Consider the following 15,902-nt stretch of genomic DNA (forward strand, 5'->3'; position numbering starts at 1 on the left):
TGGGGGGGGGCGGCGTGTGTGTGTGTGTGTATTTTTTTTTTACATCTGGTTTACTTTTTGTTTTCTACAGTGTGTTGTCTTCAATTTGAATAGGCTTTGGGTCTCTCCTTTTAGAGTCCTGCACGGATTTCAGATTGAACTAGACTAATTAAAGTAAATTTCTTTCGTCTCTCTTTCTGGGCGTGTTTTTCTGATGTATTGCTATTCAAGGTAGGGAGGGAAAGTCTGTCTGCTCCCAACCCCTCCTCGCACCCCACTCCACAATTGTGGGTCAGAGTTTGGTTTTGGGGAGTGTACTGATCAGCCAATTAAAATCTCTGTAAGACTTTGTTTTTCCTGCTCTTTTTTGCAACTGATATCTCATGACCTGATAATATTATAGGCTAATTCAATATACTGTTTGAAAGATGGTAGTCATAACTTTTTCAGAAAGTTTGAAACCTTTTGCTTCTGGAAATTTTGGGTTCTGTGATTGACTTGTGTGACTTGTGAAGATGCTATCCAATCAAGAAAGCAGACCCACACACAGTCTTCAGAATTCAAAGGGGAATAAGGAAAGAGGAAATGATTCTGATTATCCTGCAACTAGTTTATTACATATTAAAACTTCACTAATTAAGTTTTGTAGCTGTACAAATGAGAAGTTGGAATTTTCAGCTTTGAATTAGGAGAAAACATTCATTTCCAGGCTTGGCAGTTCACAAGAAATTTGACCTTCAAACTGTGTTAGACTCGCCCCTCAATCTAGTAGTACTTTTTGTCACTTGTCCAGGGCTGAATATAGTAAGCTGATGAACTTCATAAGAGTATAAATTTCGGACCTTGGAGACTTACAGAAGGCTAATTTTGAATTCAGAATTTCTGGAGATGCCTCTTTGCAGAGGCATCTCAGATAAGACTTTCCTTTTAAACTTTTTTTTTGCTTTTTGATATGCATTTCTCTGTCTCCATCATTTTTGACTGTTCCTTATCCATGTAGAACTTCAGTCTTGATTGATGTGTTAGATCTCTGCCATCTTTGATGCATGTTTCCCAACCAGCCCCTTCATGTTTTACCCTTAGGGACACTCTTTTTGAACGCTGGCATTGCACCTGAACACTGGCATTGCCATTGCAGTGGCTCTCTCGTGGTTCAGCCAATCGTGCATTGTCCTCATTCTCCCCCTCATCTGTTTGTGACGGTTACCAACTTTTTTCGAATGTGTGTTTTTATACGATGTTTAATTGGGGAATAATCAGGATAAGTAAACTAAAAGCTTGGGACCTTTTTTTACTTTCTGTCTTCACCTATTTCTTCATCACAGTTTAATGCAGTGTAACTCTTATGTTGATCACCTTGAAATAAAAGCTGCAGTTGGTAGATTCATCTCCTGTGACCTGAGCTCTGAAGTTTCTTCTTCTGAAGAAATTGAAAGGGAGTTCTTCCTTTTTTTGTGCTCCTCCTGAATGCAGTAGAAAGGGGGAAATTTTGAGTCTATTTTGTTTTTGTTTTTTAATTAAAAAAAACAAATCTGAGGAAATGATCCTTGGCCCTTGTTAGTCATGCTGCTTTCTCCATGGGAAGAAGCCCACCTGTATTCCAAGCTTGGTGTATTGAGATTTAATACAAAGGTAGGCCCTTATCCATTATGTCTGATTTAGCTGTTCAGTAGCCTGTCCAAAACAACCTCATGGTCTTGCAGAAATATCTGTACTCTTGCTTCTGGTGGTAGTTAATTAGTCCTAATTAAAGACTAACAACATCCATCTTTGGAGTTGTGAAAATCACAAGACTCAGACCATACTCTACTCCAAGTTGAGGGGAAAAAAAAAAAGAATTAATCTTTTAGCCATAGATGGTTTAGGCATATTTGGCACTTACATATTTTTTAATTAATACACACCCAATTGAGGTCTGACACAAATTTCCAAGGAAACCGTTTTGTGTGGTTAGTATTAATAATAGTGTTCAAAGTGTAAGAATAAACTGATTGTATAATAAATGGACTCTATCGGTGTTTAATTTGTTTTATTTTTATTGATTTATTTATTTTGCTTCATGTCCTGCTTTCAGTGGTGTTTGTATAAATGGAACATACATTCCTTTAACTTGAATCTTTGGTTACTATGTGGAATGGTGGCTTCATCAGTATATTGTATCTTTCAGAGTTGCATTTAATGTTTTCGCTGATGGATAAAGTTCCTAATGGAATAGACCCTATGTTAAAAGATCTGGAAGAGCATATTGTTAGTGCTGGACTAGCAGATATGGTAGCAGCTGCTGAAACTATTACTACTGTAAGTTTATCTGCTAAAGAAAGAATTTTAATAGATATAATGTCTTTACAAAAAATAAATACTAGAATTACTTGGTATATTACATGCAAATAACAATGGATTTAAAAGAAAATAAAAACAATGGACTAGAGGTGCACTGAATATATTGGTGCCATATCGGATCGGCACCGATTTTAAAACAAAAATTAATATTATCAGCTTTTTTTGGCTGGTGTAGCTAAAATGTCACCAATAAATATAATATGCCTTCTGGCCGGGGTCCCTGGATGCCATGTGCACACATGCAGTCGTGACATGCATGCAGGAATTTAGCTGGGCAGCATGGAGAGCAGCACCCTGCAGGTAAGTCTGTGGAGAGGAAGGGATATGGCGGGGGGTGGGGAGGGGTGGCAAATTGAGACCCCACGGTGGGGGAGGGAGCGGGGCAGGGGCTAGGTGTGCTGCCCAGCCAGGGTGGTGAATGGGACCCTGGGGCCAGGTCAGGGAGCAGGACAGAGCTGTGGGTGGCTTGTCCAGGGAAGTGGGTAGAGGGGGGCAGCTTCCTGCTGCTGCATGCAACCCCAGAGAAAGCATGGGGGGGTATGTGGCGCCCCCCCCCAGATTTGTGCATGGGGTGGAGGTGGGCTGCCCACTGTGGGCCCCAGTCTCTCAACCCTGCTACCTTTTACTCTGGGAGCCATGTTCTGACTGCACGTCCCCCGCCTGTCTGGCAGTAGTTGTGGCAGCAAGTTGTCTCTTGCTGCCAGCTCATCACTTAATTTGATGAGCTTTAGTTCAACCACCCCTGCTGCCATTTTTGAGTGCCAGGATGCTGATCCCTTGGACAAGCCTCCCACAGCTCTGTCCTGCTTCCTGCCGTGGCCCTGGGGTTCCATTCATTTCCCTGTGTGGGCAGTGCCCCCAGCCCCTGCCCCTTTCCTATGGTGAGGGAGGGAGTTGGGGGCCTCTCTGATCCCCACACACCCATTTCCGCCCCCATTTCCCTTCTTCTCCACAGACTTACCTTCATGCTGTGCTCCTGTAAATGTTATCAGTATACACCTGGTGAATAATCAGCTATCGGTATTGGCTAAGAAAATATTTATCGGTGCACCCCTACAATAGATGTCCACAAGCATTAGATTCATTCATTCTCTCTCGCTCTCATTTTAAAATGAAGTCCTTCAAAGTAATTCTCTAGTTAGACCTCAGTCTTCTTGTGTATTTGCCTTTTTCAAATGTGTGTCTTTATACATAAAGCCAGCATGTAGTTTTAATCAAATATACCAGTGGTGACTGATAGTGTATGGGAAATGCCAAAGTTAGAGTTGTATTAGCAGTTTAATTGCAATGAATTGAAAAGGCTATTCTGACAGTTAATTCCATGGAAGAAACTAGTGCGCTTATGTTTAATTGGAATGATTTTTTTTTCTGGAAGTTTCTCAGACATTTCAGCACTTCTTCAAGCAAGAGAACAGGTGTGGTTCTCCCCTCTGTTCCCCTTTTACTCCCCTTCCCTCCAAGAAAACAAAAGCTTTAATTCCTTTTGCCCCCACCTTTTTTAATATTTGTAGACCTTTGAGGAAAGATGATGGACCTATTTAGGGATTGTCTCCTTGCCATTCCTTCATAGCTTTCCATTCCTCCAGTAAATGCTGACCTCAAGTGGCAGTTATGAGGACTTCTAAGCCTCTAAATGTGCATGCTGGCTTACTATTAAAGTAGGAAATTTCATACAGAAAAGCTACGCTAAAATGTGACAGTTGCAAAGCTCTTGAATCAAAAACATTGAGGATACGTATTCTTACATTACTCTCTCTGTTATAAGAATAGAGTTACATGATTTAATCCATTTTTTCTCAGTTTTTTTTTCACTTTGCTGCTTTTAACTCTAGGATTCTGAGAAATATGTAGAGCAATTGCTTACATTATTTAATCGATTTAGTAAGTTGGTTAAAGAAGCTTTTCAAGATGACCCAAGATTTCTTACTGCAAGAGATAAGGTATGTGTTAGTTGCACTTTTGTCTTTAGTTTCTGTTAGTTGTTGAAATTGGTATCAAATTTTGCCTCTGTCAATAGGCAACAAGATTCTAACCCTGATAGTAGGTTGTGGACTAAAATGCCAATTGGATTTCTAGCTAACTGGTAATCTGATTGATTTGTACTGTAGTGTAGTGCCTATAGGCTGCAATCTGTAGCGTGATACGGTTGACCAGTGCATGAGATGACACTTTGTGCTTGGACGTTTACAGTCTACTGTCTGATCCAGCAACGTGCATGTCTTCAGTATTAGGCATGTGCCACAGGGTACCCTTCAGGAGGGTACTTGCTCAGGACCAATGTGGCTTTGTCTGGTCTCTGAAAGTACCCCTTGAAGTCAACCTAGGCTTGGCTTCTAGAGCAAGAGGGGAGCCTGAGCTTCTTCCCACGCTGAGCCCCTGAACTTCTAGTCCTTCACCCTCCCTGATTCTTTATGGCCCTGACTTAAGGAGCTACTATCCAGTTGCACTCCTGAGGGGGACTTCACCTTCTCTTGGGGTATCCCAGTGTAACCCACAGTTCCCCAAGCAGCACAGCAGTCTCATCATCAGTAACGACATTTATTGGCGCAAAGCCACTGAACCAGAGGTTCTCAGTCCCCTCCAAAGGGGTTAAGCAGTCTCTTCATCTCCATCTCTATTCTAGCCCACACAGCCCTGAGTACCCCCAAAGATACTCAACTGTTCCCTTTCCAGTCTCCAGCTCCCCCAAGCTTCTCCACTTCTCTCTGTTCTCTCAGTCCCTAGACCCAGGAGCTGCTGATGAGCAGCTTCACTCCCAGTCTGCTTTCCCATTGTCATGTATATCTCCTCTGGACCCCTCCTGGGTGTTGGGCAACTCACCTTTGTTGATATGTCAACAAAGTCCTTCAAGCCTTGCTGCTGCTAAAGGTCTGTCTGGTCTGCATGTAGCCAGCCCTGGCACTTAACCCCTCCTTCTCTGTGCACAGGCTAAGGAGGTAAACTGAATCATACAATGTAATAACGTTGTGAACACAGTTAACCCAGAAATATCTTAGTAAAACCTGTAACTGATCACAGCATGTAATTGTGAATAGTCCCATGACTTCAAGGGGACAGCTCGTCTGCTTAGTTAGGCATATAGTGAAGTTGGGCTTATTAAGGGAACTATATAAGTAATATATACTAGGCCTGTGTGAAGTGGCAAGTATTCACTTTTGATTTGGATTCGGCCCATTCGGAGGGACAGTGATTCAATTTGGAGATTCGAATCACTGTCCTGATTTGATCTGGCCGAATCGGATCTGAAGATTTGGTGCTACTTGGAGTTTCGGCCATAGACTAAACAGGCAGCAGTCCTTGCCGTGCTGGACACAGTTACCTTCAGCTGGTAAGTCTGTTGAGGTTTGGGGAGGGAAAAGGTGTGGGGGAGGAACAAACTGCCCAGCCTGGGCAGGGGGGTTTGAGAGGTGCGGAGTGTGGGCGTGGCAGTGCCCAGAGTGGGGGGCTATGCCCTGCTGCCACTTCTGGGGGGGGGGCAGGATGTGGGTGCGATTTGCTCTGAGTGGAAGGGAGCAAACACCAGCAGGGCACAGCCCGCCTCCTCCGCCCTGGCTGGGAAGTGGTGGCAGGGCCTGGCCCCTCATGCTGGCTGGCAAGCAGCTGCAGCAATGCCCACCGCCTCCCAAGGCTGCCCCCACCCCCGGGCTGTGCTGGTTGGGCAAGTGTTGGCAGGGCAGAACCCCTGCTTCTAGTGCTGATGCAGGCGCAGCAGCGCTGGGAGTGGGGGCTATGGCCTGCTGCTGCTTGCCTGGGTGGGGGGAGGAGGGGGCACAATGCAGGTGCAGCTTGCTCCAGGAGGAAGGAGGCAAGTGGCAGTAGGGCATAGCCCCCACTTGCATCGCTGCAGTGCCCACATCAGTGCTGGGAGTGGGGGTTCTGCCCTGCTGTTGCTTGCCTAGCTGGGGCCGGGGGGACTGGCGCTGCTGCCGCTTGCCCAGCTGCTGCGGGGCGGGGGGGCGTGGGATGCAGGCGCAGCAGTGCTGGGAGCAGGGGTTATGCCTTGCTGCCACACCCGCATCCCACCCACCCCCCTCCCCAGCTGGGCAATCAGCATCAGGGCGTAGCCCCCACTCTGAGTGCTGCTGTGTCCTGTGCCCCCACCCCAGCTGGGCAGCTTCTCCTAGTCCCAGCTCCAGTCCCTCCCTCTGCCCACCCCAACAGACTTACCGGCTGAAAGCAGCTGTGTCCAGTGTGGTGAGGACCTGCTGCCTGTTTAGTCTATGGCCGAATCTTTTCTGAATTGATTCGGAGGCTTCCAGTTCAGTTCGGAGCTTTTAATTGGTCTCCTGATTCGATTCGGATTCACAGATTTGGTTGCTGAATCTCCTCGGAATTGAAACGGCTACCAAAGCTTCACACAGTTCTGATATACGCTATCTTAAAAATATATTAAATTATTCATATCTTGTTTCTTATGTTATGAAGAGAAGTTGAATTAGTGCCTATTTGTTTGTTTTTTAGGCATATAAGGCAGTTGTGAATGATGCTACAATATTTAAACTTGAATTGCCATTGAAGCAGAAAGGGTAAGCTGTTTAAATATTAATGTGTATTGGGCGCCTTAAATATTGAAATATTTAATGTTTTAGGACATTTTCAGATTTGTATTTATTTATTTTAAGCATACTCCTGGTAACACATCATATCTTATTTAGAAGTTCTTTGGGATTCTTGCATTGAAAGTGTTGTGGAAAGGAGTGAAAAGAAAAAAAAAAAGTAGGCAGATGGGAGCTTCGCACTTAGATTTGTTTAAAAGCTTGGAAGGAAGGTTATATATGCTGAACAAAGTTGTTTACCAGTAGAAACCCATTAATGCCAAGCACTTTCATTCCACTAAGTTAATTTATAGAAGTAAAAGTAGTAGTTACTGTTTTTATTCTCCGTCACTGGATTGGGCATAAAGGAAGGCTAAGTTGTCAGAGTTTCTGAACAGTTGGTATGTGGATTTTTTCTTTTACTTGCTATACGTTTGTTATTTTCAGTCAAAAATGATGAGTGGAGGAAGTGAAGATGAAAGAAGACACGAAGAATAAATTATAGTTCTTAATCACAGGAGTTTTTATATGCCTTATGAGCGGACTGAATTTTCAACATCCAGAGAGTGGTTTCAAGCTGCTCCTTGTTGGAGAGAACTAGTCTCAGAGAAATCATAAAATTAAGTCTAAAATGACCTAGTGTCAGTCAGAATACTGTCTGTTCTTCAGGTAGAAATTTCAAAGGCAGAAAGAGAATACCTATGTCCAAAGTGACCTTTGGGAATAAAGTTTTCAAACCTTAGAATAGCACAACTGGACAAATTGGAGATTTTTTCAAGGAGTCTTATTTGGAAAAATCAAGTTCTGCAGCCAAAAGGTTGGGTGCAGAGTGCATTCTATTTTACAGAGCAGTAACCTGGTATGTACAAATCACTGGTACTTTATGGCAAACTAGATCTGAATTCTTTGACCACTTCAGCTAATCTAGAGGTATCCAGGCCATGGGTTGCTAGACCGACGCCACGTGCTGTTCCTGGACCTTGCATGCAGTGTGGGCTGAATTTGGTGCCATGCATGCTGCAGGCAGCAGTGGGGGCCAGCATGGGGTGCTGCATGCAGCCTTTGCAGTGCCAGGTCCAGCCCACACACCACAGGCAGCACATGCTCTCTGCCAGCCCTGTGTGGGCATGTGCAGTGAGCTCCAAGGCCAGCACGTGCTGCACACAACTTGGGCTGGGCCGGCTGCAAGCCCTACATGTCGCATGGGGGACTATTACTGGGTGCATGCTGCGTGCAGTTTCTTGCTGGACTGGCTTTGTACCCTGGCTCCAGAGCTGGTCTAGATTGGGGCACGCTGGAGCCAGCATGCAGGGCTGGTCCAGCTGGTCACTGCATGAATCGCTGTATTGGCCCCTTGTGATATGCATAGTTCATGTGTCCAGTCCAGCCCCATTCAGTGTGTGAAGAATGTACTGGCCCCAGGGCTTGCTGTGCATGTGGCTCCTGAGGCTGGTACAGGGTGTGTGCTGCCTGTGGCATGTAGGAGTGGACCCGGTGCTGCACACAACACAGAGAATGCAGGACTCGGGCGCATGTAGTGCTCTGGAACAACCACCTGGTGCTGCGCACGGAGTTAGTCCCAGTCCAGCCCAGCCCACAGACTGACCAAGAGATGCTTATCCAACCCATGGGACCAAATTAGTATGACTCCCCAGTGCTAATCTATAATAAAGTGTTTGATGGTTATACTGGTATATCTGTCTTCAGGTTATTGTGGCTAGATGCTGTATTTTTCTGTTGGTTTTCATTTGTAACATGGAAACATAGGCAGCCACTGAATTACAACTTGCTCAGGTGTTCAGCTTTGCCTTTTTTTATGGCAGATGATTCTTAGTGGTTCATGTGAACACCCCTTATTTGCAGCATTCAGTTGATTGACTCTGGCCTTGAACTCTGAGGTTGAGTGATTATCTTCACTTTTAAAAAAAATTAATATTTAGAGGCAGAAGATATGCCAATAGAATCCTAAAATACAGCTGTTGACTATAGTATGTAATGCATGGTGTTAATTTTTTTTCCTCCATGAAAGTCCAAGTTAGAAAAGAAAGAGAAGGTGGGGAAGTGAAGATTACAGTGCAGTTTGTATTATTGTTGGATTCCCTTGACAAAGGCATGGATCTCCGTTTTTGCCCTGCTTAGTGTCCCCTGTGTACGCTAAGGCACTGTGGAAAATGATTCCTTTAGGTTCCTATTAATATTCCAGTTTCCTAGCAATTTCCAACCAACAAGTTCCTGGGCCTTTCCTGGAATTAAAAACAGCCTTTCCCCCCTACATTAAATTTTCTATCTTCCCATTCTCTACCATTTGAAGGGCTAATGAAGATCCTAGCTCAAAGACTTTCGTTTTGTTTGTTTTGTTTCTGAATTGTAGAAAAGGTGATGATAGTTGTGTCTTCCCCTCCTTGTTTGGCATCTTTCCATTTTATTTATTCCATAAACTCCTCTCAGTGTTCTACCTGTTGGTCTCTGCTTCACTTAAAGTTAGGTTATTATCTTTGGCTAGGACTTGGTCACAAACCAGGCAAGATAATGTCACTTCTGATAGGTGTTTGGATGCTCCCAGAATCCTAAAACTTCCTGTTTTTTGTGATTTGTACTGGTCGGAAAATCTTTGATACCATTGCAAATCCGAGGTTTCTACAATTACCATAGCCAAAGGCTTTTCTCTTCCTGTTTCTAAGGCCTTAAAAAAAAAAAAAAAAAAGTAGCCCTTACCTAGAAGCTGTTTTATGAGTCAAAAAGGATGAGTTTTCTAAAGAGTTCTGTAAAGCTGCCACCTTATGTTCTTTGTATACCTTTTGTATACCTGTTTTAATAGTATACCCTCTGCTGATTTTTTTCGGTTTATCTGTTTTCAAGCCTGTTATTTCTGGACTACCATTCAAGGATCAATCTTGCTCTCAATATTGCTTTTATGCACCTATCTGGCAGTAATCGCTGTCTTTCCAACTTCCATGAGATGCTGTGTTCAGTCCACTGCCTGCACTGGTGGCCAGACACCTGAATTGGCTATGTTGTTTTGGAACTTCCTTTGTCCTGTGAAACCCGCTTATGAAAATTATTGTTTGAAATGAATCTTGGACAATTCTGAAATTACAAACAAAAGAATAGTTGGAGTGACCCACGATGGAGGTGTCTGAGAATAGTTGGTTGCCTTCTGTAATTGGAATGAATGAGAGGAATAAGATAGAATTAATCTGTTTTGCAATGGTTAAACTGACATTTGAACAAATTTACCAGATAAAGGTACTTTCCTCAGGAATCTTCTTGTCACTGGTATGGTGACTCTGACATAACTATTTTTTTTACAAAGCTTTTTCATTTCTTATTGCATTTAGGGTTGGATTGAAAACACAGCCTGAGTCCAAATGCCCTGAGCTGCTTGCTAATTACTGTGATATGTTGCTAAGAAAAACACCACTAAGCAAAAAACTAACCTCTGAAGAAATTGAAGCAAAGCTTAAAGAAGTGGTATGTCCATGCTCACTGTCTGTTACCTAAGGAACCATTTTGGTATCAGCTGACCTGCATCTACTGTAACAGTGTTTTTGAAGATGAGGTTTTGAAGAAACTGCCTATGAAGTGGATAACTGTTGTAGTAATAATTGTTGCTTAACTTGGAATGGTCATAGAATATGCATTATTGAGCTTTCATGGGTCCAAATTGTGTCACATGTTAGTAATGTTGATTTTAATATGCAAGTTTGCAATTAATATATTTGTATACTGTAATAAATGTTATAGGTCTTGTCTACAGGACAGGCCTTTTGTGACCAAATAACTGCCACTGTAGGGAAGCTATGCATCCCTTGCCAACTTTTGTTAGCGCTGTGCAGCAGGTACACTGCACCCTGGAAGGCACCAGGAGCAATGGCTTCAGACAGAGATCCCAGGCACTTCTGCCTTCACTTGTGGTTCTCCGTGGCGGCAGAAACTGCCTGTCACTTCAGGTTTGGCTTTCCTTTGTCAGCAGAAAGTAGGAGTCCTGCAGTCACGGAAGAGCTGTAAGTGTGGACATGGTCACCAGAGGGCTATCAGCAAAGCTTACTGTGTAGATCAGGCTATATGTAATGAAATGCATACCTATCAAGAAAATGGAACCATGACAGGAGATGTTCCATGGGGCAGCTTGTTCGTCAGCAACTGCAGTAGTTCCATAGCTAGTGACTATCTCCAGCAGTGCTCCTCCTGAAGAAAATCAAGAGTTCCTGTGTGCTGGTTTCATTTGACATTGATATAAAACCAGTGTTGAAAGAAAGTGGTTTGACTTGGTATGGAAAAATATATTAAAATCTATTACTTTTTTAACAGCTTTTGGTACTTAAATATGTACAGAATAAAGATGTTTTTATGCGATACCACAAAGCTCACTTAACAAGACGTCTAATATTGGATATATCGGCTGATAGCGAAATTGAAGAGAACATGGTGGAATGGTTGAGAGTAAGTGTCGTACCTTGATTTTTAGCTCTTGGTGCTCATACTTTTAGTTTGTATTTATGAATGTAAACCTTCTTCTTATTTACACGAGTTTCTACCTTAAATCGCAGTCCATTTATGGATCATTGTCTCCTCTTTCTCAATACTTTTCAGGTTTAGAATAGATTAGTTCCTCCCTCCTCATCACCAATTCTCTGAAGAATTAAATAGCTGTAGGCCTAGATCTTCAAGGTGTGCACCATGTGAAAGCCATCACGTATTTGCACAAAGTGTCTCAAACTTGCTTAAGCATGTAGGCATCCATGACGTTTGGGAGCACTCTCCTGGAAGCTGCTTGCTGATTTTTTGTTCTTCTAAACTTAAGTTCCTTTGTATTTTGGATCCCTTCAGTCTTCCAATGTTGCACGTGCATTCAAGAGTCAACATAAAAAGAAATTCAACTGTTAACACTGCAGAGGTGATGTACTTGTGATAGCTAGATGTTAGGTAGCTATCACAAGTACATCACCTCTGCAGTGTTAACAGTTGAATTTCTTTTTATGTTGACCCTTGAATGCACGTGCAACATTGGAAGACTGAAGGGATCCAAAATACAAAGGAACTTAAGTTTAGAAGAACAAAAAATCAGCAAGCAGCTTCCAGGAGAGTGCTCCCAAACGTCATGGATGCCTACATGCTTAAGCAAGTTTGAGACACTTTGTGCAAATACGTGATGGCTTTCACATGGTGCACACCTTGAAGATCTAGGCCTACAGCTATTTAATTCTTCAGAGAATTGGTGATGAGGAGGGAGGAACTAATCTATTCTAAACCTGAAAAGTATTGAGGTGCTCCCAAACGTCTTGGATGCCTACATGCTTAAGCAAGTTTGAGACACTTTGTGCAAATACGTGATGGCTTTCACATGGTGCACACCTAACATACTTGAAGATCTAGGCCTACAGCTATTTAATTATCTAGAGAATTAAATGAGGAGGGAGGAACTAAATAATCTGTTCTAAACCTGAAAAGTATTGAGATAAGAGGAAATAGTATATTATCCAATTATTATAATTGGATATTATATTATAATATCTAAATTATTACATGAAAGTGTGTGTGTATCCAAAAAGTTATTTTGTCATAACGTTGTAACTTGCTATTACAAATTGCTATAATCTGTGTATTTTCATAAAGCCGTTTTAAAACAATTTGCTATTCTAAAGGCAGATGTCTGGAGGGGGGGGGGGGGGGGAAGGGTCAAAGGTCAACCCAAGTACAACAGCCCATTGGGACTAATATAGCAAAGGCTTGCTAGTCAGTAGCATAATAAGAAATTATGTTGCTATCATTACATGTACCCATCTGATTTCCCCAGCCTACTGACCCCCATTTACAGCTGAGTTTGGTAAGGGAAGCTTTCGGTATGAGTTTGGAGGAAAGCTAAAACTGGCATATCAGGAGCTTTAACTGCTCTGCCTCCATGTGCCTAAAGACTGATGCGTGTAGTAATTTGGTTTCTGAATTGTGCTGTGTCTTGGTTTAATTTGTTATCTGTTTATACAGGAAGTGGGTATGCCAGCAGACTATGTAAACAAATTGGCTAGGATGTTCCAGGATATTAAAGTATCGGAAGACTTGAACCAGGCCTTCAAAGAGATGCACAAAAATAATAAATTAGCCCTACCAGGTATTTTTCTCAAATGTTTTGATGTCTCTCTATTCGTGTGTGTGTTTTAAAAAATGGTTCAGTTGAAACTTAAGGTATTGCTATAATTTTTATTCTCCCGTTTGAAGACTCCCTAGCTGTCAGGCCTGGATTCTCCAAGGTATTTAAGCATCATTTCACTCACTAGTTTAGTTCCCAACTACTTCTTGGAATCCTGAGCCCAGATTCTCTTTACAGATCATGGGGAGAATTAAATACCTAAGGAAGCGATCAGAAGAACCAGCAGATCTGAGTGGAAAGATACCTAAGGATGCCAAGAGTGAAATGCAGAGGAAAGGAGAGTGGCTTAGTTTCCCAAGTTTTAGACCTGATGTGCCTGGCCAGACATAAGCACCTCCTTCCATTTAGGGACCTTGGCTGCAGACCACCTGTTATTGTTAGAATGTAAGCAAGGCCATTGGCTGAAGTCAGTGATTCTCAACCAAAGTGGTGCATCACCCTGGCGTGCCTTGAGATCCTTCCTTTCCAGGGTGCATCAAGGTGCCATGTAATGTTGGTGCTGTTAGGCGCGCAAACATGATTCACAAGATAAACCCAGAGATTTCAATCATAGTGTGAGAAACATTCTGATCTGTTGTCTTTCTGAGTTCTTTTCAACAGAAAAACTGCTGTTATTACTGTTTCTTAGTAAAAAAAGGGAAAACTAGAAGCTAGCATTTTCCAAGGGGTGCTTCGAGTCTAAAAAGGTTGAGAACCTCTGGTTTAGGTAGAGTTTTGTTTTTCCCTTTTTTTCCCCCACTATGAAAATACTGATGGCACAGTTAGTGAATGTATTGATTGAAGAAGGTCTGTCAGTGAGACTATAATCAGTTCTTAAGTAAGAATTGTGGGAGAATGAGAAAAAGGCATGTAGTCTTTTTATAGTGTTAAAAATTCTCCAAATATCTTTAAATTCATTTTAATCTAGGAATGTTATCGTTCCACCCTCTGTATATAACTTTTCCCCTTGCAGATCTATCCAGTGGTGCTAACGCATAATTTAACCCCTCAGTTATCATTAGAGTTCCTTTAGTATCTTTCATGACTTGGAAAAATTTAACCTCTACAAATTTTAGTAAATTTTCAGTAGGAGCTTAAATGGTTACAAGACTGCCTATGTATTCCTCCGTCAGACATCTAACCATGAGAAATCTGCCTCGTTTGTCTTCGTAAACTTCCTCTACTTTTAACTGCTACTCTTTGTTAATTGTAATCATCACTCCTCTGTTGGAGCACAAGGAGAAGAAATAGTTATCAATCCATTTTGCTTTAAACCTATTAGTATCTTTTTCTAAAAGGTGCGTCTTGTATAATGCATATATCTACATCTTGATCTCTTAGCCAATTTGGTATTCTTTTTATTTGAGGGGTATTCATGCCTTTTAATAGAGTGAGAGAGAGAGAGAACCGTTAGTCTAGACATAGTATTATTTTACTATATCATCCTTTAACTTTCACCATTGCTGCCTTTTTTACTCCATGCCACCATTGTCACTCGTTAGGATGTTTTGTGACGGAGATATCCATTCCTTTATCAGAGTATTTAAGAAGGATTGTCACCACAGTGTATTCCAGTGGGGCTCAAGGTTTTGACCCCATGAGCCAGATGAATGGTATGGGGTTGGTCCACGGGCTGGATCATGCCCTGGGGCCATCCCTGCCCAGCCCCACACACTGGGATTGTGTCTCATGCTGTCCTGTGTGCATGTCCAGCGGGGCTCCCCACAAATATGTGGGCCAGATGACACTGTCAGGGGCCGTATCTGGCCCACAGGCCAGCGGCTGAGCAGCTCTGTTGTATTCCATTAAACTTAACATACAAGAAATGCTTTTCTTATTTTCTCTCTATCTCTGTACCTCCCCCTGATTTAGCCATAATTTGCAAAATATTTCCCACCATACCCAAGTGACTTTTTTATGTAGATTTGTCATATTCTAGGTTTAACATTGGATCCCACAAACAATAGCCTGAGATGCATTTAATTCTGGGTAACGCCTTTACCTTTGCTTCTCTGCCCCCCTGTCCTTGCAGTTCTCACTATAAGGCTTGGTTGATTTTTTTTTTTTTTTTTTTTTTCTTTTAAACAGCCAGGATTTTACCTACAAGTATGATTTATATCATTCCACACCCATTTCTTCAAGTTTACTTTCAACATCTATTTCAGTTTTAATGACGGGGGGCTTCTGTTGTCTTTCAGACTCTCTTGGGTAGGAATAAAAGTTCTGGATGTTTTCTTACAAAAGCCTCTAGGTCTTGTTTTTATCACTGAAAAAACCTACATCTTCTTTGAAATAAGAGTCAGCCTTGCAGGGTACCAAACAGAGCAATGATTCTCAAACTATGAGGTGGGCCTTCCTGGGGAGGTGCAGCATCATGTCAAGTGAGCCATGAGTCTTTTTGTTAGGAGAGGTTGGATGAGTTGGGGAAAAAAAAAGTTATATATTTTAAATGTATTATATTTTAAAATAACTAAAAAAATAAAATAACACAAAAAGCTTGTATTTACTTATGTTGCTTAGCAACTGTGACATCAGATGTATGTTGCATTGTTTTTTGTAAGTAAACTTACAAACCTCAGCAACATGCTTAGTGAGAAACAGCTTAAATGAGAAATGGATTGTTTTGTGACGAAGGGAGAAAAGCATACAGCCCAGGCCAGGAGTACAGCAGCAGACATTCCAGCAAAATGTAAAGGTTGAAAATATGATGAAGTTTATTTAAAGCTTGGTTTTGCATGGAGCAGGTCCAGCAATGCACTGAGGCCTCAGTGTGTTGTATGTGCCATTGTACTGGCAAATGACAGTATGCGGCCCTGCAAGCTATGCTGGAATCTTGAAACAAGACACCCTACCTTAATATCTAAACCCATAGATTTTTTTTTTCAGAGAAAGCTCAATGAGTTAACAGGCCAAAAAATTGT

General features: G+C 42.1%; 1 protein-coding gene across 3 annotated transcripts in view; it reads left to right on the plus strand.

Moving 5' to 3' along the window:
* The window catches only part of CUL5 (cullin 5), a 58,561-nt gene that overhangs the window by 29,206 nt on the left and 13,453 nt on the right, over window positions 1-15,902 (plus strand). For all 3 annotated transcript variants that reach the window (XM_025193149.1, XM_025193151.1, XM_025193150.1), the window contains exons 9-14: window positions 2,147-2,277; window positions 4,152-4,259; window positions 6,781-6,845; window positions 10,193-10,325; window positions 11,166-11,297; window positions 12,840-12,963. In XM_025193149.1, the coding sequence (XP_025048934.1) occupies window positions 2,147-2,277; window positions 4,152-4,259; window positions 6,781-6,845; window positions 10,193-10,325; window positions 11,166-11,297; window positions 12,840-12,963 (693 nt within the window). The remainder of the gene's footprint in view (window positions 1-2,146; window positions 2,278-4,151; window positions 4,260-6,780; window positions 6,846-10,192; window positions 10,326-11,165; window positions 11,298-12,839; window positions 12,964-15,902) is intronic.

The sequence above is a fragment of the Alligator sinensis genome, unplaced genomic scaffold (assembly GCF_000455745.1).
Source record: "Alligator sinensis unplaced genomic scaffold, ASM45574v1 scaffold802_2, whole genome shotgun sequence".
Taxonomy (NCBI): domain Eukaryota; kingdom Metazoa; phylum Chordata; order Crocodylia; family Alligatoridae; genus Alligator; species Alligator sinensis.